This window comes from Nannospalax galili, unplaced genomic scaffold, assembly GCF_000622305.1.
Source record: "Nannospalax galili isolate Female #2095 unplaced genomic scaffold, S.galili_v1.0 scaffold646, whole genome shotgun sequence".
NCBI classification, from domain to species: Eukaryota; Metazoa; Chordata; class Mammalia; order Rodentia; family Spalacidae; genus Nannospalax; species Nannospalax galili.
In genome coordinates, this window is record NW_008355279.1 from 840,317 (window position 1) to 868,300 (window position 27,984).

At 43.7% G+C, this 27,984-nt stretch overlaps 1 protein-coding gene and 2 long non-coding RNA genes across 3 annotated transcripts in view; 1 reads left to right on the forward strand and 2 right to left on the reverse strand.

The window, feature by feature from the left end:
* Positions 1–10,204, reverse strand: part of LOC115067583 — a 21,963-nt gene extending 11,759 nt beyond the window's left edge. Inside the window, exon 1 of the long non-coding RNA XR_003846969.1 lies at positions 10,098–10,204. This is a non-coding gene — a long non-coding RNA (uncharacterized LOC115067583). The remainder of the gene's footprint in view (positions 1–10,097) is intronic.
* The window catches only part of Traf3ip2 (TRAF3 interacting protein 2), a 48,184-nt gene continuing 30,103 nt past the window's right edge, over positions 9,904–27,984 (forward strand). The window contains exons 1-2 of the mRNA XM_008852399.3: positions 9,904–10,219; positions 23,221–24,057. Coding sequence (XP_008850621.1) covers positions 23,229–24,057 — 829 coding nt within the window. The 5' untranslated portion in view covers positions 9,904–10,219; positions 23,221–23,228. The remainder of the gene's footprint in view (positions 10,220–23,220; positions 24,058–27,984) is intronic.
* Positions 18,629–24,941, reverse strand: LOC103749534. Its single transcript, XR_607947.3, has 3 exons — positions 24,507–24,941; positions 21,029–21,256; positions 18,629–19,360 (listed from the first exon to the last, which is right to left on the reverse strand). It is a non-coding gene; the product is annotated as an uncharacterized LOC103749534 (long non-coding RNA).

Below are 27,984 nucleotides of genomic sequence, written 5' to 3' on the forward strand. Positions count from 1 at the left end.
AATAAAATAAACTTTAAAAAAAAAAAGTATAGGTATAGTGTAAACCACATTGGCCTTGGCTTGGGGCAATTGAGGTAGAGAAGAGAGACAGTATCCTTGAACGTGGTGAAGAAAAAAGAGAATACACTAGAGAGTTGGTCTTATTGGGAAAATCCTAAACAGCCAAATCAGAACCAAGTAGGAGTTTGTATATCATTACAAAAGGATACAGGTTCTTGGGGCTAGAGAGATGGCTCAGTGATTAAGAACACTGGTTGTTCTTGCAGAAGACCCGGGTTTGAATCCCAGCACCCACATGGCAGCTAACAAGTGTCTATAATTCCAGTTCCAGGGGATCTGAAAGCCTCTTCTGACCTCCGCAGGCATTGCACGACACAGGTGCACTTACATACATGCAGGTAGTACACGCATACACATAAAATAAAAATAATAAATACATTTTTTTAAATGTATTTTAAAAAAGGATACAGGTTCTTGTATTTTCAGGGATTCAGATGCCTTCCATCCTGTTCCATCATGCTTGAGATGTTGCTGTCAACCACATGGTCTCTAATAGCTCACTACCACCGTTATATCCATGTTTCACACTGTGAAGGAGGAGATGTGAGCATGGCTCTAGAGTCACACACTTCACGTCTCAATTTCATTGATCAGAACTTAGCTATGTGACCATACCTAGCCACAGGGAAGGGTGGGGAAATCAGTTTTGTTCTGGTGGTCATATCCCCAAACTAAAAGTTTGAAAAGAATTATTATTGGGGTCCAGCTCTCAGCCTCGTAGTAAACAACCAGTCAGCTTACTTCCTGGAGGGACACAGGTGAGCATCAGAAGGAGGCCTTGGCACACACTGGCACATCTTCAGAGAGCACAGTGCCATGGAGGTTGTTTCCACGGAGGTCAGAAAAGCCTGGTGTGGACCTGAGGGCCTGTTCTCACCAACAGGGAAGAACACACAGGCTTCCCTCGTGTCCAGACCAGAAGAAAAGGAGGGGCAAATGCAGGGGGAACTACGTTTAAAAATAATTCATGATGGGCCTGAATGAAAAGAGCCCGAGTTAAGTTGTGTGTGTGTGTGTGTGTGTGTGTGTGTGTGTGTGTGTGTGTGTGTGCGCGCATGAATGTGCAGGTGCATATGTGTGTGCAGATGCATGTGGAGACCTGAGGACCACCTTAGGTATTGTTCCTGCGTGTCGCTTATCTATGTGCAGGTGCATATGTGTGTGCAGATGCATGTGGAGACCTGAGGACAACCTTAGGTATTGTTCCTACGTGTCGTTCATCTTGTTCATCTTTGTTTTTTTGGTATTTTTGAGACACGGTCTCTCTGTATCCCCAGCTGGCCTTGAACTCACTATGTAGACCAACCTGGCCTTGAACTCACAGAGATCCACCTGCCTCTGCCTCCGAGTGCTGGGACTAAAGGCATGCGCTACCATGCCCAGCTTTTCATCTTTGTTTCTGAGAGAGTCTCTCACTGACCTGGGAATTGCCAACTAGGCTACACTGGCTAGCATTGCCCAGGGAGCTGCCTGTCTCCACCTCCCGAGCCCTGGAGTTGCAACCACAAGCCATCATGCCTGGCTTAAAAAAAAAAAAAGGGTTCTGAGGATCAAACTGAGGTCCTCATGCTTTGCAAAGCACCAAATGAATGGTCTCTGCAGCTCCTGAGTTAATACTTACGGGACAAGGCATTGTCCCTCAGTCCAGTTTCAGGGGAAAAAGGAGTGTGGGGTCTTTGGTTTTGTTTGGTGGGAGTCCATAATGTAAAAGTGCGTTTCTCTCTCTCTCTCTCTCTCTCTCTCTCTCTCTCTCTCTCTCTCTGTGTGTGTGTGTGTGTGACTTTTATGGCTTTCCATTTATAAGCAGCAATTCTAAGAGTATTTCTTTTATAGACAAGAGCACTAGCTGTGTTTATCCTTACTTCTCTATGCATTCTACCAAATAGGCAGAGCTGAGAGGGGAAAATCTCTTAAATTAATAGAACACAAAATTTGCTTTCTTCCAAAGTGTCAATCTCAAGGCAGCAAGCTTAGAATGAGGATAACTGTGGAAACTAGAGCTTTCACATGTCATGTTCCCTGTGATCAGTTTGTCCCCAGAGCAGAGGGACAGCCAGGACAGGTATAGCAGGGCAAAGGCCCTTAGTAGGCTCAGCTTCTGTTACAGGAAAACTAGGGTTCCCTTTTGTGGGTTCTTAGCCTCATTAATAAAAGGATTTTAAAAGGAACTCAGAAGCTCAAGGGCAATTTTATTAGAGTTTGAGGGAGAAACCACAGGGCAGGCAAGCTATAAATCTCAGCAGCTACTGGAAAGAGGAAGATAGAGAAGAGGAAGAGAGAGAGTGGTGACTTCTGAGTTAGGGTTCAAGAGAGCAGGCAGGCTCAGCAATGGAGGTTGGTAAGCTACTACATGGGGTGGGAGGGCATTCAGAGAAATACGATGAGAATAGCCAGAGTCAGGCAAGCATGCTTAGGATTTTGGCTAGTATCTGAAGAAGGGACAGAAGGGGGAAAGGAAAAGTTATGCTTTTTAAGTTAGAACTCAGAAAAGAAGACAGGCTTAGCAGTGAGGGTCTGTAGGCAACTGAATTAAGGGAGGCACTTGTGGGATTATAAATATATTATCTCACTAAGGGCATAATTATTCTTCCCATCTCCTTCCATGTCTTCAGGTGTATCAGCTTTCCTGAGGGGTGGTCTCCTGGTCAGGGGATTAACTCTTAAATGAGGAGAGAATAGTATGTAATGTAGGGCTGGAGAGATGGCTCAGGCCCAGGTTCAGTTCCCAGCACCTACATGGAAGCCAACAACCATCTGAAACTCCAGTTCCCGGGGATCGGACACCCTCTTCTGGCCTTCATGGCCATTTCATGCATGGGTACACTTACACAGATGAAGGCAAAACATTCACACAGACACACAAAATAAAAATGAATAAAAAAATGTTTAAAGAAAAAAATGTAATGTTTGGGCAGTTTAGAATGTCAATTCTCTACCTAGGGCTAGAGGTAGAATTCAGATTCTATTCTTTCCACCAGGAGGAAGTTTTCCCTTAACTGGCCTCAACAAAGCGACCGGATAATTCCACCACTGATTTCTGCTCCACTGTATCTTCATTCACATGGAAGTAAGTCTCTGATTGGTATTAAATTCTCTGACATTTGGGGCGGGAGAGATGGCTCAGTGGTTTAAGAGCACCAGCTGCTCTTGCAGAGGACCAGGGTTCAATTCCCAGCACTCACATGGTGGCTAACAACTGTCTGTAATTCCTCCAGGGGAGTCCAACACCCTCCTCTGACTCTACAGGCATTGCACAACATGGATGCACTTACATACATGGAGATAATACACTCATACACATAAAATAAAAATAATACAATTTTAAAAAATTTTTTAAATTCTCTGACATTCAAGAAACCCTTAGTCAATGATTAACATAAGAGCTCATATCATTGCTACATATGAATATTTTGATAGCTAATATTAACTAATTCTCTAATATGTAATAATATTTTAATAACTTTTGTGTTGAGTTGTTTCTCTTACAGTATTGACTGACACCTGATTCTGGTATGCCAGTTGAGTTGTACTATTTATTATTTACTATTTTTTATTTACTATTAGTTATGATGATAGTAGCTAATCTTTATTGAGTGCAATGCCAGACAGAGTGTACAAGTTGTTTTATCTACACTCATAACAGCTCCAAGGGCTACAGGGTACACATGTGCAGTCTGTGTTCATGAGGAGGGTATGGGAGATTTGGTGGGGCTACAAGCTATGATGCCCCCACTCAGCAAGCTGGGAGCTGGGAAGAGGCCTCAGATCCCACAAAGGCAACAACCAGACTGGTGCATTTGGAACCTTGGTTACTCATGGTAGAGACACCTTATTTTGTACCCATTATACAGAGTATGAGGTCACACGCTGGCAGGAGGCAGTGTAGGTTCCCAAATCAGGAAGCCTATGTCAGATACCAACCAGTTCTTATCCTGGACCCTGTCGTCACTGTGTCTTTTCTACTCCTTGGAATTGCTGTCTTAGGTCAAAAGCACCTAAAAGACCTGCATGTGTGTCCCCATGATCTGCCTTAGGTATCATACAAATTGCATTCTGTGCCAGCCAGTGCATTTTTTAAAAGTCATTGCTCAGCTCTATAGACAGAGATCTACAGCTGCCAAGCCCAGCTGCTTGGAATTTTACAATGCAACAAGCAGAGAGCAGGAATTGGAAGCTGTCAGGGAAATGATACCCTGAGGAAATCAGCCCCCTGGATTCTTTTTCCAGGGTGTGAATAGTTCTGACAAACTGGAGTCTGGAGTATGGAAATCGGGAGCCAAGGCTTGCTCAAAGGGGAAGGTTTAACTTATAAATGGCCTGGCCACTTAGCTGCCTTCACACCTTTGTGGAACCCTGCAGATCTGCCTGTCCATTAAATATTTCTCTCTCAACTCTGTACCTAAAGCTTCCATCATTTAATGCATTGCTTGGGTTATGGTGGCCCTGCCTGTTACTGCTCCCCTCTGATCCCTCCCCTCTTTCTTCCTGATCCCTGAAAGTCCCTACAAATGAAACAAAGCCTTTCATTTCATAGAGGGTAATGAGACTTAAAATGCAAGCACCCCCTTCGAGAGGTAGTACACTGATTCACATTCACACCAGATACTTGAGGTAGAAGTGAGTGATCAGGTGTCCTCCACCTCCCACCCAGCACATTTTTATGAGGGAAGGGCAGTCAGTCTGGAGGTGGAGAAGGGCACAGAAAAGAGATGCCACGGATGCCCAAAATCAATTTCTGTGGCACTGGCATATGACTGGTGCCCTGAGCTTCTCCCTAAGTGGGTACTGTGCATTGGGGTGCAAGGGAAACTATGGCACACAGGAAGTAGGGTCAGGGTTTGAAGCTGTGTAGCTCCAGCAAGCTACCAAACTTTCCTGCAGCTATTGAGCATAACAGACCCTATCTTGCAGGGCCGCTCTGGGATTTCTTTTCTCACTGTGGTGAGGTATGTGAGGAGATTCACTGTCTCAGCCATGTTTAGGTGCACAGTTCAGCAGCATTAGGTTCATTTTATAGTTCCACCACCACCACCATCTGTCTCAAAAACTCTTTCTACCTTGAGTAACTGAAAGTCCATACCGCTAAGGGCAACTCCTCATGCCCATCCCCACCCCCACCCCCACCCTCTGGTTGCTGACCACCCATCATGTCACCTCCTAGCCCTATAAATTTGACTATTCCAGGTACTTCATATACGTGATTCGTATGGTACTTGTCCTTTAGTGACTGGTTTATTTCACCTAGATGTCCTCAGGTTCGTGCATATTGCAGCATGTATCAGAACTTTATTCCTTGTTAAGGCTCAATAATATTTCAGTCTATGTACGTACCACATTTTGTCACCCACTTATCTGCTGATAGACACCATGCATTGTTTCTATCTCTTGGCTACTGTGAATAGTGCAGCTAGAAATTTGAGGGTAAGATAACCAGTTCAAGTGCTTATTTCCAATTCCTTTGAGGAGACAGACAGACTTGGTGAGCCATACGGTCATTTGGTTTAATATTTTAGACATCAGTGTGCTGTAGTCCATAGCACTATGCCATCTTACATTCCTACATTGTACCACAAGAGTTCCAATTTTTCTACCTATTTTCTGTATTTCATTGTCAATACCTATTTTCTGTATTTTTCGTAGTAGCCATTCTAATGCTTATTATTTAAAATTTTTGTATTATTGGGTTTTTTTTTTTTTTTTAAGACAGCCTCATATAACACAGTTCAAGGCTGGCTTTGAACTCACCATGGAATCCAGGCTGGCCTCAATTCTTGATCCTCCTGCCTCCACCTCAAAGAGGCTAGGATTCCAGGTATACGTCACCATGCCAGAACTCACTGTCTCACAGTTTTAACACAAACCAAAAGAAGCTGCCTGTGGGCATATCCAGAAGCCAAGCAATTGTGTGACTCCAACCAGAGAAGAAAGCAGAACTTATTGTAGATTTTCCGGATCAATACCAGGATTTGCAGTGGGTCACCTAGCAAAAGGTATTAGAAACCCTTGCTATCCCTCCACGAAGCCGCCTTCTCCATCCCCTCGCTGCTCTGTCTTCTCCTCTGCTGGGCTCCATGCTACTTTGACACCATCCTTTGTCTTCTTTTTCAACACTCTTTCCACATCTGTCCACCCCCCTGCTGTATTCAGCCTCTTCAAGAAGCAGAATCTGGACCCTCTCTGCTTTTTCCTGTTAGGGAACTACTCTCTGTAATAAATTTATCCACTTCATTATAGAAATTGTAGAAAATATAATGCTCAATAAATGGCAGCTAATCTTCTAGAACCCACCTCACACAGGGACTATGAACATTCCAGGTGGGCAAAGTGCTTAGAATATGGCTGGTACTTCAGAGCCTTCTGACACCTCCCATCTGTTCTTGTTGGGCCTAGGATAGAAAAGGGCCTTATCGGTGTCAGGCAAGCACTGTACCACTAAGTTAGTTATACCCAGCCCTTTAAGTACTTCCTGAAGGTTAGCTAGGATTATTGTGGTGACAGTTACAGGGAGCCCAGTGTGTAAGGCTTAATTAAAAGAAGCTGCCCCAAACTTCAGAGCCAAGTGACCACAGTAAGTCACCTTGGAGCAGAGCATCTTTGACTTTTTCCAGAACTTTAGACTGTTCCCCTTCAAGTATGCAAACGTTTGGTGAAAGGCACCAATTGCCCTGGGTAATAGTTTAATAGGATATTTTGAAGTTTGACAAATCTGCTGCTTCCAATACCCTCTTAGTAGGAAGAGATGAATACATTTGAACTTAGTAGGCAAAGGACGCTTATCTGCACCTACATCTGTAACAAATTACAATAGTCTCTCTTATCTGGGTTTCAGTCGCCTGCAGTTATGTGTGCCAAATACAGTCTGAAAATATGAAATGGAAAATTCCAGAAATAAACAATTCTTAAGTTTTAAACTGCATTAGGACCAACAAGATGGCTCAGTGGGCAAAAACACTTGCTACCAAGCTTGATGACCTGAGTTTGATCCCCAGGACCCACATAATGGAAGAGGAGAACCCACTCGCAAAAGTTGTCCTCTGGCCGCCACAAGTAGGCCATGGCACATATGTGTCCCCCACTCACACATTAAATAAATAAATGTAATTGAAAATTACTTCTCTTGACACTGTGACAAAACATCTGACAGGACCAAATTGAAAGGAGAGGTTTATTCAGGGTACAAATCGGCATGACAGCTGGAGCAGCTCAAGCTGGAGCTTTCAGCAGCTGCTCACATGCTGGCAGATCAGAAAGCAGAGAGATAGGGCCAGAAATGGGGAAGGTTGGAACCCTCAAAAGCCTGGCCCCAGTGACCCACCTCTGAAAGCCAAGCTTCCCACCCCAAAGATCCCACAACCTTCCAAAACAGCATCATAAGCTCTGGAATAGGTGTTCAAGTATAGATAGGTAAGGCCTTTGAGAGGTGATTAAGTCATGGCAGGAAGCCCTCATGAATGGGATCAGCATCTTGTAAAAGGGACCCTCGAGCATCCCCATATTCCTCTGCCATATGTGGGTTCAGCGAGAAGGTCATCTATGATCCAGGAACTGGTTTTCAACTCTTACAAAATCTGCTAGACTTAGTTTCTTAGACTTAAGTCTCCTAGACTACCCAGCCTGCTAAACTCTAAGAAATAAAAGCTTATAATTTAAGCCACTCAACCTCTTGTGTTGTTACAGCAGCTAAAACTGAAGAAGACAGAAAACAACCTTTCAAACGTAAAGGCTTTCCTTTTGGACTTTTATCAGGAGGGTTGGCCCACGGCTTGACTATTCTGTCTTTACAACAGCAGTCTGTGTGTAAACATAGAACCAGAGTGACTGAGGCAGGCCCAGCCCCACCCTTTTATTGCTTACTTCCTTCCCCTCTTGAGCATTGTCAAGAGTTGTGTAAAGAAAGCAAACTACCTGAGCTCTATCTACTCAAACTTGTAAGAGACACATGGCCACAGCTGAGCAATGGAGGGGGGAGAAATACCCACCAGGAGACAGCTCTGAGTTTGAGTTCTCCACAAACTAGCTATGTATGCTTTGGGAAGTAACCTAATGTCTTTCTGTGCCCTGGGTTCCTCAAAGGTAAAATGGGTTGACAGTCACCGCACCTCACAGGACTGCTGGCAGGATTAAGGGTGTGAATAGGTCCTCAGGGAAGAGCTATTCCCTGGGAGGCTGAGTGTGATTTTCTGGACAGCAGCACAGCTCCTGGGGGCAGGAGGTGCTTATGTCCCCAGACTGCCAGACATGCCCTCTGCCGTGCATATTTCATTCTAACCCCCTCAGGCACGCTCAGACAGAAGTTTCTCCGGTCTAGGAGTCTCTCTATAAACAGTTTACATCCTGAGGCTGCTTTCCAGAAGGGGCCCAGCAGAGGCTCCGAGGAAGGAGCCATTATCCCATCCCCTAAGCCTTTCTGTTCAGGACAGATTTAGAGACGGGAGGCCCAGCTCACTGAAAGTACAAGCAGTACTTCAGCACTTGGTGCCTTTCCCACAGACCCTTGGGCCAAATATCTCCCAGTTGAGAAAAGGCTGCCCTGATCCACCTCTCAGGAAGGCTCCAAAGGCAGAACTGGTCTGCCCTCTGAGGGTCTGCCCTGCCCATTTGAGGACATCCATGAGAAGTGAAGCCTATCCTCAGTACCCCATGTCTCCTCTTCCCTCCCATGCTATTTTTCCTTCTTCTGTCCTTTTATGTTCTCGTCACTAACACTGATAACATTTGCTTTTTAATTATCCCAGTTCCAACCACCCTACAAACAATGTTTTTTTCCCCTATCCCCCAAAAGATTCTAAAAATAATTTTGAAATAGAAAGTTCAAAACTAAGGTAAAAAATACTGGGATTACAGGCCTGTGCTACCAGGTCAAGCGCCGGACATTGCTGACTTGACCATTTAACAGGTATATAGTGATTTCCCACAGTGTTCTGGGCAGTGTGCTTAGTGCTGGGACACATAAACCTGTGCATGTATATGTGTGTATCATCAAACATATTGGAAAAAATAAGGTATTTTCACTAAATAATTTCTCAGAGCTACTTTTCCATATCAATTTGTACAAATAACAAATATTTATGATTTGAAATCTACGGAGTATTCCATGGTAAGCACACACTAATTGCCTTTGTTATGCTATTTTACAAACAAGCCACATTCTCTTTGCTTGGTAATGTGTGAAACAACCTGCTCAAAGTGCAGTGCTTGCTTGACAGACCTGCTGTAATCTGGCTAGGGTGTCCTAGGACCTGTTCCCTACACAAGGATTGGAAGACAGCCAGCTGAGAGGCCTGGCTCAGTCTGGGACATCTTCAACAGGTGAGCAAGTCCAGCAACTGGATCACAGTGCTAGTGACATGGCTGAGTTCACACCCAGACCCTCTGACTTCAAAGCCCCCCAGTCACCCTCTCCTGTTTAGGATGTCACCTGCATTTATATTAGCCACACATTGCTGTGGAATCTTTCTGCCTCCAGGACTTCCTTTGTGCAATAAATTCTGTAGGCTACTGAATAAACAAAGGAAAGGAAAGAAATAAACAAGATCACGAAATGGGAAGGCAGAGGTCAGTGTGTGTGTGTGTGTGTGTGTGTGTGTGTGTGCGCGCGCGCGCGCGCACCTGTGTAGGACCTCTGTTGTTATGTGCAGCAATTTAAGCAGGTAGAGGACATGGTAAGAAGCTCTTGCTTCATATTTTATATTCTTCCCATTATCTGGCTCCGGTCCCCTGGTTTGAGCTGTTAATGAATAAGCAGTTTTAACACTCAAGTTCAGTTTCCTCGAACACTTTCTCAGACACTGCAGTAGCCCCATGGATGGGGCATTCCTGGCAGTTTCTTATCTGGGTGGTGAAATCAAAATGCAGCCTAATTGGTCACTGGCTCCCTCGGGTGAATGAAGGAGGTTTCTGTTTTGAGAAATCTACTTCGAGCAGCCAGTCGTTGATTCACTGCCCACAGGGAGATTGCTAAGCTGAGGCTTCCTCGCCTCTGTAGAGATTTGCATACAACTTCCACTTCCGGCTTGGGAGCCTGTTCTACTACTTACCTGGACCTGGTGAGGTAAAGGGAGGCCGGGAGTAGTGACCCAAGGTGAAGCCAGGAGACCAGAGCGCACGACCACCCCTGGGCCTGTCTGTCTGTTCGTGGTGATCTCCGTGGTGATCTCCGGTAAGCGATCTTAGTGATGTCTGTCTTCCTCCACTGACCTGTTTTCCAGCCCACTACTCTCTCCTTTGCCAGAACATTCTGCTCCTCCTTTCCTCTGCCCTCGGCTCCCACCTTTACCGCGTTCATCTGGAGACCAGCTTGAGCTGAGACAATGACAGCAAGTTTCTCCAGCAAGACTGTGGTACTGGGCCAGCGTTTCAGACAGGCCGAGTTGAGATTAACTCTTTAAGGAGAGGAACTGCCTGGTTTGAGTTTGAGTTCTTAGTGTCTCCCCAAGTTTCCATTAAGAATTCGGACCCCAGGTACATAGTGAGTTCAAGGCCAGCCTGGATTACACAGCAAAACCCTGTCTTATAAACAAATCGAAAACTGTTTCTCTAAGGAGGGAGCCTGTGGCAGCAAGGATTAAGTCATTGGCTTCCAGCTCCAGGCACGTCAGTGGCAAGACGGGAAGGAGAACACCCAGTTTTTCTCTAGCCTGGTTTTATGTTGGGAAAAAAAAAAATCAACACCACATTCTTGGGTCAGGAAGTCCTGCTCAGCCCCCTTCACAGGCCTCATTCTGCTCAGCCAGACATTTACTGGGGCTGGATGGAACCTTGTGGGGATGCCGGGGAGAAGCTAGTACTTGAAGCCCATCAAGCTTCATGTGACTTTCTAGTTCAAGGCAGTCTCAGAATAAGGAGATTTTTTTTTTTTTTTTAAAGGGAGTGGGTGAAAAGAGACCGAATAATTCTTTAAAAAGAGGACAGGAAACTTGGTTCCAAGTTCTTCCTCTACTTTGTTTGGGTCTATCTCTTAGGCAATAGCCTTCAGCTCCCCCAGGCCTGGGTTTCTTCATTCACAAAGTGTGTGTGTGTGTGTGTGTGTGTGTGTGTGTGTGTATGTATGTGTCTGTCTGTGTACTAACATGGTTATGTCTAAATTCCTTTCCAAAAAAACAAGGCAAACTTTAATCCCAGGACTTGGGAGGCAGAGGCAGATGGATTTCTGTGAGTTCGAGGCCAGCCTGGTCTACATAGCAAGTTCCAGGCCAGCTGGGACTACAGGGAGACCCTGTCTCAAAAAGACCAAAAAAAAAACAAAACAAAAACCAACAAGGCAAAGGTAGCAAAGGTAGGCCCAGAAGTATATGTAATTTGTGGTCTTAAAAGACTTGTTTTGTTTACTGATTATTACACATATAAATTTAACCTCTTGCTACTAGTTGGTTAATAAGAGGCATCTGTTTCTTAATACTTTTCGAGCCCTCAGAGCCCCACATTTTATCAAACACCTTGAGGTGCTCAGACTCCTTGCACATAAACTTTTTGTTTCCCTCATCTGCTTTCCAGGCAAAGGTAAAGCCAAAGTCAGGGCAAGCTGCTTGGGAGTGGGGGAGGAGGAGGGGCAGCTGCAGCTCTGCAGGACAGCTGCCTAGAATCAAGCATTCATTTTTGGCTTTAGCCAAATGGGGGAAACAGGATTTCTTGAATTTAGTTCATGTCCCATTTAGGTTACGAGGAAGCATCATCCCAAGTGTTTGCTGAGAGTCAGGGCAGGTTGGAGAGCTGGCCTGCCAGCCTGCTCCAAAGGCCAGGAGGTGGAAACAAGAAGGCACTCCTGTCTGGCCCACAGTCAGTGTGTGGGCCTTTAATGGGAGGGGAAAGGAAACAGTGAAACGCATCCTAGCACCATGTAAGGCTGGTGACTATGATTGGTCTCATTATTAGTTGGTGCATATACTGACTCTTTAAACTTTTCCAAACCACTGCTTTAAAAAAAAAATTGTTTCTTTTGAGCAATTACCAATGTCAGTACAGTTTCAACAGGCTCTGACTGACTGGTTGGGCTGATTCAGGGCTTTGGGTATTGCCAGGGTAGCAAGACCCTGGCATAGTCCTTGTGGTGTTTTTAGGTGTTTCTCTGTATTCCTCTGGGATAAGAGCACCAGACTTTGTGGTGAGTTCCAACTTTCATTTTCCAATCACAATGTGTCATTGACTGAAATCAGGTAGCAGTTGTTCAGTTGCCAGCCTTGCTCTGACTGGTAAAGGCTCCAATACATTCTTAATCTGGTGCTACTGCTCCAAGTCATTCCACACATGGCAAGTATGAGGAGACGGATGATGCAGCCACTCCGCTGTGTTCACTACTTGAGACCTCACAAGAGTGAGGTCTGGTTAATGTAACAGCATGTTGGAGAGAAAGCTTCCTAGCTCAGGGATTCTCAGAGGGCACAAAGAGTGTTAAAGTCTGCACCTCCCAAGATTAAAGAGTTGGTGACTTTCAAATGCACTGAAAATTAGGAGAAACCCATCTTTGCAGGCATCCTTTAACAGGCATCCAGCAAGATAGATTATGGTAAAATAGTTTGTCTAAATTAAATCAATGTTTTAAATGTTGCAGAATGGAAATTTCAGGTAGATCCTGAGTTCAAATCATTTTTCTGCTGCAGGCAATTTTAGATTATCCTTTAAAAACGTACATGTATGAATTGTAGGGAACTGCAATAGCAAGAGTGCAAGTGGGGTACATTCAACTTTCAATTTCTTTCCGATCCAACCAAATGACCCCTAATGTTTGATCACATTTCCTTACCAAAACAATCCAGCCAGCTTTCCATGAGAAGCATCTGATGACTGGAATCTAGAAACTGTCCCCCAGGTCTCTCCTGTTTCTTCCCAGTGCCTTGTGACTGAGATATTTTCAGTTCATAAAACCCAGGCTTTCCTCTCCCTCTCCAACATTCCTTGTCTCCTGCCCAGCAGGCCTCCTAGAGCTCACATGTGCTCTGGCCTGGTTGCTCTGCTCACTCTACTCATGTGCGTGCATGTGTACACACAGGTGTGCATGCAGATCTTCCTGGAGACCAGAGGCTATAATTTGTTTGAGAAAGGGTAGCCTTTCATCCATGTTGTGGCCCTTAGCATAGTGCCAGTTTGGTCTGGATCCCTGATGAGGGTGCTGAACTCAAGCTATCTGGATGGATGGGACTTACTGAAGCCTCATTACCACACACACACTGCCTATCCCCTTGCAGCACCCCCCAGACCTAGTCTGCATGGGGTCTTGGCAGCTCCCTCAGTGATGAGGGAAACTTGGCTTTCCTCTGCCCTATTGTTTTCCTGCTGTGTTCTTCCCTTTTCCTCACCCAGGGTTAACAGGTCTCACTCCCATCTCTGAACTTTCTTCCTACTCTGAGTTGTCAGTTCAGACTTCCTGGTCACTGACCTGCCCTATACATTCTTGCCTTTTCCCTGTGACCTTCCATTGACTCTCCTATCTGTTAACACACAGATTACAGTCTTTAGTTTCCCTGCTTTCTTTCTCTGTTCGTCCTTCCATACCCTTCTCATCCTTTTTATCCCTTCACTCTATGGCCTGGACTACATTAGGGATCACAACTAGGTGCTTTAGAAAGAGCATCTTATCTGAAGCAAGTAAGTAAACAAATAAGCAAACAAAACAATGGCAAACAAAAGAACCTGAGCTGGTTTGCATGGTCTTGAGTGTTCATTACCAGCTTCCAGGGTGGCAGGCAGTCTGTTCCCATTAGTCTGTCTCCTCCTCCCTCAGCTTAGCATTGGCATGCCAAGGCCACTTCCTCTAGTCAGAGCAGACTGTGCTGAGTGCACTCAGCCTGATGTGAGTCTTCCTGTGCAAGGGCGAGTAGATGGCCCCTTGTCTACAGGGCCCCTTGTCTCAGTGCTCATAGTGCTTCAAATCCTCTGGCAAAGCTGATGGAACAACTTCTCTCAGGGAAATTCTGCAAGTACTTGGAAGCATTTGTTCACTGGAGTTTGAATCTGAGCCAAACAGTTCACTCCAAACCAACTTTCCACTAAACAAACCAATGTTATGAAAATTTACACGCATTTGGGCAAGGAACATTAATGAGTTCATGCATTTTTTAAAAATCTGTGACTTTAGACATAAAAATTACTCTTTGGGGTCCAATGAGATGGCTAATCTGGAAAAGTTGCTTGCTACCAAGCCTGACAACCTGAGTTTTATCCCAGAAACCCACATGGTAGAAGGAAAGACCATTCTCAAAAGTGGTATATACCCCTTCACACACACAATAAATATTTTAAAAATTACTTCACTGGGAAATTAAATAAGATCTTGAGAATTTGTAATTGAGACTATCTGATCAAAATTTGATTTTGGGATCCTTCCAACTATAAATTTATATACTTATTGTGATAACCTGAAATAATTCAATTGAAAGTATCTGATCCAAATTGGATTTTAGGATCCTCCCAACTATAAATTTATATATTTATTGTGTCTACCTGAAATATTCATACCATGTGCCTCTATGAGTCTTAAACCCTACCAATGACCCAAACAGTGTTTTTTTTTTTAAATCCAGGGTTAGGGAGATGGCCAGGTGAGTAAAGTCCTTTCTGCATAAGCATGAGAACTAGAATTCAGATCCCCAGAAACCTTATAAAAGCCAAGTGGAAGTGGCAGCCTGCCTAGAATCCCAGTGTGTGGGAGGTGAAGGCAGGGAATCCCCAGAGCAAGCTGGCTAGCTAGACCAGCACAAAGGTGAGCTCTGGGTTCAAGGAGATACCCTGCCTGAATATATAAGGTGGAGAGTAATCAAAGAAGACACCTGATGTCAACCTTGAGCCTTCAGAAAAGCAAACACATGTACACTATATACGGGAAAAAAAATTTCAGGCTGATGTAGTGGTGCATGCCTGAATTCCCAGCATTTAGGAGGTAGATGCAGGAGAATAAGGAGTTCAAAGCCAGCTTCCAGTATTTACTAAGTTCAAGGCCAGCCTGAGACCCTGTTTCAAAAACAAAACAAAACAAAACAAATTCAAGCAGTTGGTGACCATGGTGCCTTGATTAGTTAGGAACTGTTAATGCGATTTATTAATTACTCAGGCTGCTCACTCTTGCCCTTCCTCTGTTCCTTGCTGTGCTATTTGTCTTCTTCCAGGGACACAACACCTTCATTAAATCCCATCCGTCCTTGCCTGAGAGGCGTCCCCTGGAAGCTATCCTCTCTCCAGCTGCATTGCCATTCATCATCACCCTTTGTTTGTGCTCTGTCAACCAGGTTTCAATTTATTTTGAATTCAGTTTATGATTAAAATTTAATGAGATCCAATCAAGTGCTTTTTTCAAATCAAGATGCTGCTGCAGTCTCATCCATACCCTCCACTGTAATGGCGTGAAGGAAAGCCACACAGACTTCCAGCCTGGTGCTGCCTTACAGACGCTGGCAGTGCCTGCTCACACTCCTTCATGTCAAGGAGAATGGCCTGAGAAATACTTATCCCAGAGCTGCTTCTGCCCATTTTTCTCCCTCTCAAATAATCAGAGCAGCCAGTACAAACCATCCAGTGCACAGGCTCTGGTGCTGAACTGCTACTTACCATGTGACCTTGAGAAAGTTCCTTAACCTTCCCGTGCCTCAGGTTCCCCGTTATAAAATAAGACCAACAACAGTAACTATCAACTCAGGTCACTGTGAAAACTAGACAAGTTAATATGTATAAAAATACTCGGACAAGGGGCTGAGCAGATGGCTCAGCAGTTAAGAGCACTGACTGCTCTTGCAGAGGAACCGGGTTCGATTCCCAGCACCCACATGGTGGCTAAGAACTGTCCTTAACTCCAGTTCCAGGGGAATCTGAAGCTCTCTTCTGACCTCCACGGCATTGCACGACATGGGTGCACTCACATTTATGCAGGCAATACACTCATACACATAAAATAAAAATAATAAATAAAATATTTTAAAAAATACTTGGACAATGTTTCACACACAATAACCATTCAATAATATTAACAAAAGACAGCTAACAAAAGGCAGATTTCTTAACTAGACCTGTTTCATTTGGTTCACATTTGATACCTCAACATAGTGTTTATCATAGGTTGGTAAACTCCAGCTTTTGGGTCAAAGGTAACCCATGAACTCTTTCTGTACCAGTCTATTGCTACAAATCATTTTTACATTAAAATTTTTTTAAGTTAATTTTTATTAAAGTGGTGTGTGTGTGTGTGTGTGTGTGTGTGTATGCATGTGAGTGCAGATACCTGCAGAGGCCAGAAACATTGGATCCCCTTGGAGCTGGAGTTACAGGTGGTTGTGAACCATTCTGTGTGGTTGTTGGGAACTGAACTTTAGTCCTCTGTCAGAGCAATATGCACTCTTAACCACTAAGCCATCCTTCCAGGCCCCATTTTTACACTTTTAAAGGCTTTTGTGTGTGTGTGTGTGTGTGTGTGTGTGTGTGTGTGTGTGTTTAATGGAGTATCAGGAGATGGCTGATAAGGATAGTGGATAAGGGCATTTGCATGAGACCTTAAGTTCTAGTGCCCAGCATCCATGTGAAAAAGCTGGGCTTGGCCATATGTACCAGTAACCTCAGCTGTGGGAGGCAGAGACAGGTAGATCTTAGAAGCATGTTAGGTTTGGTGAGAGACCCCTGCCTGGAGGGAAATAAAGTGGTCATGACTTCTTTGGATTCCATGTGCATGTACCTGTACACACATGAGCACACACACACACATATATGCACACCACATGCACACACACACAGAGTGAAATAAGAAACAGAGAAATCATATGGTCCATAAAGCAAAAGCAATGTACTACTTGGCTTTTTTCAGGAAAAATTTGCCAAACCTGGATCGAGGTGATTTGGTAGAAATTGCTAGGAGATCCACAGGCTGGATCTGCTTTCACTAGTCATTTGTGTGACTTTGGAAAAGCTACTTAATGTGTCTTATTAAGTTTTTGTAAAATAGGAAGAACAAAATGGTACCTTTCACCCTGCCTGTGGCCCAGGACCAAATTAGATGATATGAATGAAATGTGATAGAAATTCCTTTCACATATGCACATTAAACAGATATAGTCTCCATATACTAGACTCAAATGATACCATTAGTACCTTGCATACCCAAAGGGGACAGTCTAGAAAAAGTTCCAAAGCCATCACTTACTGGAGTAAAAATAAGATTGTTTTTAGGGTTGGACATTGGCCAAGCTCTCCATTCATCACTTTTTAGCCTCATAATGCCCCTATGGGATAAGTGTTGCTATTTCCTACCTTTTGTAAATAACAAAAATGAGGCCTGGAGAAGTTAAGTAATTTTGTCTTGGTCATACATTTAGTTACACAGCTGGCAAAGAAGGAATCTAAATCTAGAGAGTCTGAATCCGCAGCTTGTGCATTTAAGTCCTGCATGTGTTCTCACATCCTAGAACTATGCATTCATTCAGGGTAAGTCAGAGCCAGAGTGAACCTAGGATAACTGGCCAGCGACCTTCTAGAATCCACCTGTAAGTCAGAACCAAAGTGAACCTCAAACATGACATTAGGTTGGTTAGTATATGACTGAGAGAGACTTGTTTCTCACAGTAGGGGAGGAGGGTGTTTAATGGACTTGAAGAAAGGGAGGCAGGCATGATGGGAGGGAAAGAAGCATTGGTAAGGCCAGAAAGGTATTATGAAGACTAAGCAGTTCCTTCCTGAGATACTAGTGAGTTAATGAAGAATATACTACAGGAAGTAAAGGATGTTGGGCGAAGATCTGTGCAGTGTGGATGGCAACCCAAGGAAGTGGACTGAGCGATGTGTGGAAAAGGGTGAGGGGGGAGCATGAGAACTTCTGTGAATGGGACACCTGGAAACATGTCACAGGAATGAAAAGACTGCTGATAAAAGAACCAACTCCTGCAAGTTGTCCTTGAACCTCCACATGAGTGCTGTGGCATACACACACACACACACACACACACACACACACACACACACATACACACACACACACACACACTTAAAGAAAGATCTTATCTACAAGGTCAGTCCATCTGAGGGTGAGATAGGGTAGAGAAGAAAGGCCCCATGCCTAAGGGAAAAGGAAATCAAAGCTAGAGGCTTGGAGGAGATGGGTAAAATGACGGGTGTAAAGAAAGAATGAGGAGGTCAGAACCTAAGAGCTGGAACCACAGCTTTCAGCCCAGGTGAGTGAGGCTGCAGAGGAGAAAAGCAGCTGCTGTCCTTGGAGCCAGAACAGAGGAGTACAAACCAGGCCACCGGCCCAATTGTAGCAGTCTGTTGTGTCCCTGGGGCTAGACTCTGTTCGCAGCTAATGCCGAGTCCCAGTGGGCATACTTACCTTCTACGAATAGCTTTTTCTTTATGTATTCCCTTATGTCTACTCTTGCCTGGGGGCGGGATCACTGATTCACATTGGTTCTTAATCTTTGTGAGCATCAGGCTCAATCATGGAGTTTTCCTTTCCATTTCTAATAGAAAAAGATACGCCCCTGGCACCGAATACAGAAGGCTTAAATGGAAGTGTAGATCCCCTTACTCCCTTCCCAGAGATGACCATTGTTTTGTTCAGGTTTCTAGGATATGACATGCCCACACCAAGGGCCACACTTGGCACTGTTCTGCTCTTTAATTTTTTGACTTAATATACATCTTGGAGCTGCTTCCACCTCAATTTGAACAGCACTCTCCTACTCATCTTTAAAAGATAGAGCATTCATTGCCCAGACATACAACTGTTTTAAAAGAACCATTTTGGACAGGGGTTTGTCTCTAGTTTTTGCTGTGTCACTTATCACACAATGTGCACATGTCTTTGCAGAGGGAATTCCTAGAAGTGAAATTAATTACTCGGTCAAAGGACATAGACTTTTACAATTTTCATAGTTATTTCATTCCTCTCACTACAAGCAGGAGAGAATTTGTTTCCCTGAGGAGACTTAAGCAAAAATACATGGAAGCCCTGCACCCCTGTGCTTGCTGAGCCTGGGGCCTAGGCATCTACCCTGGGAACTCCAAAGAGGACTCTGAGCCAAAAACCCTCCTAGGTCTCCGCATAGCCTCCTGATTTCCTCAGGGCTGGGCCACAGTGTGACGTGCTTGGCGCTTGTCCTCCAGGCTGGACATGCCATGGCTTCTCACAGGTTTTCTCTGAGTTGCCCCAGCAATGTTGGCTCTGGAATTCCTGGTGCTGTTGACAAGTCTTCTCTCCTCTCAGGAGTCAAGTGCTTTCTCCCTAGGTCAGGGCTAGAAAGCGGGGCTTTTCTCTCTATACCAGAGTTGCCCTGTGTCAGGGACTGCAATACAGTGCACCACAGGGTCATAGCCATGTGGATATGGAGACAGCCTGGAAGAAAACAGAAAAAACGGAAATGGTTAGCAGAGTGAGATGTTAAATGACTTTTTAAAGATTAGTATTTTTACAATGTTTTATTAATGATAAAGTAGATAAAACTGCATCTTCGATAAAAACACACTAATTTGTTGCTCTCTGTGATTGCCAGGGAGGCTGGGCAGGGGTGGCCATGTTCTGCCAGTTCTGCTAGGGGCTAGAGCTGGGAGGGGTCCAAGTCTACAAGTAAGGGCTATGTCAACCCTGTTCACAGGCATGTCTCCTAGGAATTGCCCAGGCATACTTTAGGGGTGTAGCACTTAGAGTGGGACTTCATGAATATTTATAAGAAGTGAAGGGTCACCCATGTGGCAACATGTTAAGGACTCTGAGGACCTGGGCTATCAGATACTATCCACTAGCCCCATGGAGCCTGACATTCTGTCAGCAATTCTTTCAGCTACGCAGTCTGCTCAATCATCTATCCATTCAGCAAGTCTTTACTGGACATCTACTAGTGTCAGGGATAGTTCTAGCTGTTGAGACTATGGCTGCAGACAGAAGATTCAGAAATCATGCTGTCATGAAGATTATATTTTGGAAAGAAGAGGCAACAAGTGAAAATTAATGTTTATATTTATTTCGTATGTTTGGGGAGCATATAAGATAGTAGTAATTGCTAGAGAGGAAGGCAAAACAGAGAAGGGGAGTGAGGGTTAGGGGAGAGTGTGGAAACTTTATCAAGGGTAGCCAGGGACACCTCACTGAGAAGTTGAAAGTTGAGGAAAAACCTCAAAGACCTTCCATGCAGGTATAGAGAGGAGAGTATTCCAAGAGGGGCAACAAGTGGGAAGGTCCTGAGGTGGCCCTTCCCTTTCCTGGCTGCTTTTTCTCTGGAGCTGGGGTCACAGGTGACTTGAAGGTACGAACAGTGTTTCACATGTTTTCAGAAATAGCTTGGACTAGCTTTCACTGTATAGTCTTTTGCACTCTTCCATTTTGTATCACTTGTAGATCTTTAAAAAGCAAAATGGGCTGGAGAGATGGCACAGCGGTTAAGACCACTGACTGCTCTTTCAGAGGACCTAGGTTCAATTGCCAGCACCCACATGGCGGCTACAAACCGTCCTCAACTCCAGTTGCAGGGGAATCCGAAGCCCTCTTCTGACCTTTGCAGCATTGCACAACACAGGTGCACTTACATACATGCAGGCGATACGCTCATATACATAAAATAAAAGTAATAAATAAAAATATTTTTTTAAAAAAGCAAAACAATTTTAATTGAGTTTTATGCTTGAAAAGGTGATGGCACTCAACATGGAGTTGGACATATAATAAGGTTCAGTAATTACCTATTGTTTGTGTATTTGATGGTGACTATTTAAAACCCCAGAGTCCATTTGGGTTTTGCACTGATTACTAATCCTACAGTCTCTCATTGGTGTTCCAGTTTATTTACTATCACTTGAGGGGCCATAGAGCCCTTTAGAGACCAGTTTTAAGTAGCCATAGGATATCTAGTTATCTGAGATGGTCATCTTGTCTGTCTATAATATCAAATTCCTTGAAGCCCCTGGAAGGTCCCTGTACTAGAAGAGTCAAATGTGCACCTTTTCTTGGTAGGAAATATTTCTCAGGTATTCACATTTGGAAACCCAGGGAAAATATAAATATTTGTACCTGAAGTGCCTGAAGTCTGTGCAGTGGACAATGAATCACATGACAAGAGCTAGCAGAATGTCATTCTCTTGTTAGCTGGCTCACTGCCTGCCTCTCCTTGCTCTCCCACTCAGCTGTGGACTCACGGATGCATGCAGGCGACTGTACAACACTCAGCCATCCCTGACAGAACATTTTAGTTTCCAGACCAGCTGAAGCTCATGTTATACAGCATATCCAGTTTCATAGCTGTAGATAAGATATAAGGAAGAAAGAAAAATGATGGTGAGGATTTCAAAATGTTGAAATATTTACGGATATTGGTAGGTTCTTACTCATTTTCACAAGTTCTAACCAATTGAGGTAGTGAGGTCTCTTTCCTGCCAAGTTGACACACAAGGGATACACAATAGCCTAGGAAAAAGGGAAAGACTTTCCAGTGCTGAACTTCAGCCACTAGAAGCTGAAGATGCATTCTGTGGTGCCACGGGAGAGCACAAGAGTTGTTGGGCAGCAAGTGGGTTGGTTTGATACCAGTGGGTGAGACGTGTGTTAAGGAGCATTCCCTTGGCATCTAGGGAGTAGCAAGGTTGCTTTCTATAGGCTGTTAATCCTTTTTTGTTGTTATTACTTGTTTTTGAGATACTATCTTGGTGTATTGACCAGGCTGGTCTCCAACTCCTGGGCTCAAGTGATCTTCCTGCCTGAGCCTCCTGAAAAGTTGGGACTACAGGTATGTGCCATCATGCCCAGCTTTCTATAGGCAGTTAAGAACGCTGGGGAGGGATGAAGATCTAGCTCAATGGTAGACACTTGCCTACCATGTGTCAGGCACTGGGTTCCACCCTAGTACTGTAGGAAAAATAAAAATAAAGATACATCTGGAGGCGGACTGCTGGTCTACTTCTGTGAAGGAGAAACATTTGAAAATGTGTACTTTCTTTCCATTGGATTGGTACAGGGGATACGAGAAAGTGAATTCCTGTTCTTCAAAAGCTGTCTTAGAAAAATAATTTATGTACTCTGACTTTAGGCACTGTAGGCTCTCGGTAAACGTTCACAGTGGAAATGCATGTGGATCTAAGTCAGAATTTAAAAAACCCCACCTAAGCCTTTTTCTCTCTAGTATTTGAAGTATGCTGTATATAACAACTCTGTGTAGAATAGACTTGGATTTTCCCCCCACATACTTCTACTTTGTAGTCTCCTGTGAACCTCTAGTGCCCCTACTGTACCCAGTTTCCCAGGCTTTCCTGTTTGCAGTAGAGCTGGACATCACTGCAACCAATTAATGATTGGCTAGACAGGGAAGGGTTTTTTGTTTTTTTTTTTTTTTCCTCATTGTGTTAAGTCGATTAAGGGTCCATTTTTAGAGATAAAAGCAATATTGTTTGAACTGTGGACTCTGGGAACTAAGGGTAATTTAGCAAGCCTTTCGTCATGGCTACCTTCACTGCAGGCACAGTGCCCAGAGGTAAGTAAGTCTTCCAAATGACCCTAAGTTGTTAAGTGGAAAATGTCACTATGACCTATTTCAATGTGTTTTAAACTTGAATTTTCTTTTTCTAAAAAACTTTTATCTTTTCAATTAAGCAAGTCAAATGGAGCAAAGAAATTAAATGTTCAAAAGGGAAAACTCCCTCCCGCTCCTCTCCTCTGGCTTAGTGCAGTGTCTGTGCACCCTTCACACATTTACACACATCTATGCAGAGATGTACACAAGCGTCTGCAAGGTTCCTTCTCTTTGCTTTTGGTACACATAATAGCAATCTCAAACATACACTGTTCTGTTCCTCACTTTTTTTAAACAGTATGTCTTGGAGATTGTTCTATATTAGCTACTGGGATTTATTTATTTCATCTATTCCTCACACGTGAAGCAGTCCACATTATGATAATTCCTCTCTCCTCAGTACTTGGCAGTTGATTTTTCACTCACGTTTTCCTCTTGCTGGTAAGTGACTTCTACCACTGGGTGACTTCTGGTCACATTCCTTGAATTGCCTTCCAGATAATACATCTTAATAAGTACTAGTGACTTTGCCTGGAGGATAACTAAACAACTTTATGTGACTGGGGCCCTTCAAGCACAGTGGTGTCACACTACTGTTAATTTAAACCACATTCCGAACTAGTTCCTTGAAGGTCCTAAAATAGGGACTCCAGGCATTGACCTGTCTTCTGAGACTGTGGCATGTTTTTTCTTGTTCCAGAAACTAGAATGTACCGAAGCATTCCTGTGGAGGTTGATGAATCAGAACCATTCCCAAGTCAGTTGCTGAAACCAATCCCAGAATATTCTCTGGAAGAGGAATTGGAACCACCTGCTCCAAATACAAGGGACATGGCACCCAACAACTTGTCTGCACTCCAGACCCCTCACTATGCTTCAAGAGAGTTTTCTCAGACTTCCCCTCCCCTCAAACTTGCCAATCAGCAGAGTCCTGTGTCCCAGCAGGTCACCTGCCTGCGTACTAAAGTTCTGGAGGAGGGTGAAGATAGTTTCTTTAGAAGGCACCCAGATCCAGGCAAAGGATTTTCCTTAGGCTCCTCTGAAGCCAGCCAGCCTGAGTCTGAGTCTGAGGTTGGAGCCCCTGCTCCAGAGCATCAGTTTTCATTTAAGGAAAAACACAATAGATGTCTGGGATCTCAGCTTTCAGCAGCTTCTCCAGACACTGGCCATAACTCAGACAAATCGGACCTAAGTTTAGTTAATGCTTTGGCAGACTCTGCGAGTGGTGGCCAACAGCCGGTGATGAGGCCCCAAGCCCACAGGAATCGAGCAGCTCCAGATTTGCCCACAATAGACACTGGGTACGATTCCCAGCCCCAGGATGTCCTGGGCATCAGGCAGCTGGAAAGGCCACTGCCCCTCACCTCTGCTTGTTACCTGCAGGACCTCCCTGGGCCTTTGAGGTCTAGGGAGTTCCCTCATTTTGAACCTCAGAGGTATCCAGTATATGCACAGAAGCTGCCTCCCAATCCTTCCCCACAGGCTCTATGGAACTATGGGTACCACTGTCCTGGAGGGCCCCATCTCCAGGCTCCATGTAAGTGATTTTACTGCTTCAGGATGTTCTGGGCGGGGAACTGAGGAAACAAAGCCTGGTATCACTGTGCCAGCCCCAAGGCCAATCACAGGTCAGAACAGCGTTCTCTGCTAGAGGCCCTTTCCACGTGTAGTTGGTTTTCAGAGGGGTCTTAAAAGGATGCTTAAATGCCGGGCATGGTGTAGTCCCAGCACTTGGGAGGCAGAGGCAGGCGGATCTCTGTGAGTTCCAGGCCAGCCTGGTCTACATAGTGAGTTCCAGGCCAGCTGGGGCTACAGGGAGGCCTTGCCTCAAAAAGACAAAAAAAGAAAGAAAGAAAGAAAAAAAAGAGTGCATAAACATCTCACTCTAGTCCCCTTTTAGGACAAAATGGATCCCCGTTAGGATTAGTTTAACTGAAACCTTCCTGGAGGCAGGAAGGTGACCTGGATGATTTCTAGGAAACTTACTTGTTCTAGTTCTTCGGCTTCTTTCTGGACTTTTCCTTTTCTTCCTGTTCCTTCCCTCTCAGACTCGGCACAGAAAGTGGGTGAGGAAAGATGGCTCTGCCTGCTCTTAGTGCCAATCAGGATAGGTGTGGTAGATTCTCCTAAGTATGAATCACTGAGAACTAAACTTTGGTAAGGCTGGAACTGTGTTTATTTCTCAGAAATTTCCAGGTTAAAAAGGTTTTCAAATTTTCACTTATCTACAGTCACTTTCTAACTGAAATAGGCTCAAAAGTTCAAAAAGAAATGAAAAAGAAGTTCATAGTTACCTCATCCAAATAGAATTCCTTATTAGGACTTACACATTTTTTTCTTTATATTAGATTTTTTTATGTGTATGAGTGTTTTGCCTGCATATGTGTAAATGCACCCATGTTGTGCAGTGTTGGTGGAGGCCAGAAGAGCTGTGTCAGATCCCCTGGAACTGGAGTTAGGGTCGGTTGTTAGCTGCCATGTGGGTAGTAGGAATTGAACTTGGGTTCTCTGCAAGAGCAGTCAATGTTTTTAACTGCAGAGCCATCTCTCCAGCTCCCCTTATTAGGATTCTTTCATATATATTTTTATCCTTTCATATATACTTAATATAAAATAATTTCCATGACATTGAGTGTACTTCTTCCAGCATAATTTTAAAGTGCTTAATTATATTTCACCTATTATATACAAAGTTGTCATTAACCTATTCTCTACTGCTGGACATTAAATTTCCAGTTTTCTGTTCTAATAATGCTATGACAATCTTTTTTTTTTTTTTTTAGACAGGATTTCCCTGTAGCCTGAGCTGGCCTTGAACTCACAGAGATTCGCCTGCCTCTGCCTCCTGAGTACTGGGATTAAAGGCGTGCACCACCACGCCCAGTGATGAATGCTATTTTAAATCTACATTTCTGATTAACTCTTAGATTAATGTACAGAAGTGTGATACTTAAGTCAAGGTCTTGTGAGTCTCAAGCAGTTGCTTTTATCTACTAACAGGAAAAATCTTCAATGTGATAGCAAATAGCATTGACTCTATGTAATAATGAGTCGCAGGAAGATCTTCCTACTGGAAAGTATTTTCCCTATTGAGGGCTGAAATGACGCCATTAGCACTCCGGCCTTTGGAGGTAAGCATCGCCCACCTTGGGCAGCCTCCTTTTAAAGCAGATATTTCCAAATGGGAACACTTTTCACCTCTAACACCTCAGAATAGCTTTCTTTCACTTTCCCCTTGCTCTCTGTATTGTTTCCTCTATTGAAGGAGGTTGAAAGGGAGTATTTAGGATCTTGGGAGTGCAGCCAGGTGAGGAAAGGCAGACAGGAGAGAACTTGGGCAGAACATGGGAATAATTCACAGATCATATATAAGCAGCCAAAACGCAAATGAAACGTAGCCTAACATCACTTGCTTAAGAAATGCAAAAAAATTAAAAATACCTTTTCTGTAATTATGGGTGCAAAAATAAAAACTTTGGACAACATCTGGTGTTAGTGGGTAAAGGACAATGAATAGATACTTTCATACATGCTTGGTATAAATGTAAATTGGTGCAATTTTGGAAGACAGTTTCAATATTTATCAAATTTTTATGAGTGCTCCCTTCTGGCTAACACTGTTACTTTTAGGAATATAGCCTATAGAAACATTAAACAGGCATAAAATATATGGATAGTATGTTTATTAAAACACTTTGTTGGGATCTGGAAAGATGGCTCAGCAGTTAAGAGCATTTGCTGCACAATCAGGAGTGTTGACATTCAGAGCCCAGTACTCACATTACAAGTTGGGAGTTTTGCAAGTGCCTATAACTCCAGCTCCAAGGGATCTCTCTTCTAGACTCCTCTTCTGGACTCCGTGCACACACGTACATGTACATATACTCATGCAAGACCCATATACACACATACATAAAAATATCTTTAAAAACTTGTATTGAAGTAAAAATAAAACAATTACTGCCTATCAATAAGGGGCCAGAATAGTACAGATAATTCTTTTTTTTTTTTTTTTTTCTTTTTGAGACAGGATCTCCCTGAAGCTCCAGCTGGCCTGGAACTTGCTATGTAGACCAGGACGGCCTTGAACTCAAAGACATCCTCCTGCCTCTGCCTCCCGAGTGCTGGGATTAAAAGCGTGCACAGGACGCTTGGCTTAGAGAGGTGATTCTTAAGATTTTGACATCGTGCTGGAGAGATGGCTCAGCAGTTAATACTTACAACTCTTCCAGAGGACTCAAGTTTGGTTCGGAGGCTCACCTATATATAACTCTAGGTCTATGGGTATAGATCCCATACATGTTTATTTGAAAAAAAAAAAACCTACATATATTTATATATACATACTTTAAAAAGTCCAGAAGGGTTGCACCAACTATATTAACAGAAGGCTGAGAGAAAGTAGGGAATTACAAGGGGACAGGGATATTTTCCTTGTAACTTTATATGCTTTTGTTAATTTTTATAACAAACAGTATTTCATAATTAAAAATAAATAAATGTTGAAAAGAACAAAAAGAAGAGCACATGAAAGGTGAGCTTGCCTTAGATCATGCTGCATGTACCTTGACCCTAGCTCCTGAAAGCACCGACTCACAGGAAGGTGTCAGTGTGGCCTGATGCTTATGGTTTTCTGCAGGGCACTACAACCCCAGAATATTAATGAGGCACCTAGCAGCAAGGACTCCAGAAAGGCTGCTGTGAGGACTAAATGAGATAATGTAGCAAAGGTTCTAGGAAAGTGGCTGGCTGCTAGTAAGCTCTCAATACCAGCAGTTCTTAGTTATTATTGTTATTTTTAAATGGATCCTGCAGCCCAGCCCTGCAGAGTAAGCCTCCACTTTCAGATCCCTCTTGCTGGCTCAGATTTTAAACATTCAGGGCAGATATACAAATGCTTAGTTTCATGTCAGGGCTATAACTGCACTTAATTGCCAACAAAACCACTTCAAACGAGCTGTTCACCTGAGGGAGGCTGTGTAGTTGGAAACCATGGCTACGTGGTTCTACTCAGCTTTAGAAAAGCACCACTTCCTTGCCTGTTAATGACTACATAAATAAATGATTACCATGCAAATGGCTTATCTTCGCTTTTTGCAAGTTAAAGCAAAAATGGTTACCGGTCACCTCTTTCATGTAAAAAAAAAAAATTCAAAGCAGATGAAATGAGGAATGGAATAGGCTACATTTTCTCCTCACCCCACCTCTAAGAGAAGTCAGCCTCTGCTGCCTGAGAAGCCGTCTGCTGAAGGTCACCAGAATGAAGCTTGTGCCTGAATAATCAAATCAAGCCCATACTACAGATATACTGGGGAAAAAGAAGGAATTAAGTTTAGTGAGCCTTTCTTTTATTATAAAATTCTTGCTTTCTCCAGGAAGGAGACAGAATAAAATAAAGCCGTGGATACATGCCTACAGTTGCTTCCATGGACAAAAAAAAAAAAAAAAAAAAAAAAAAAAAAAA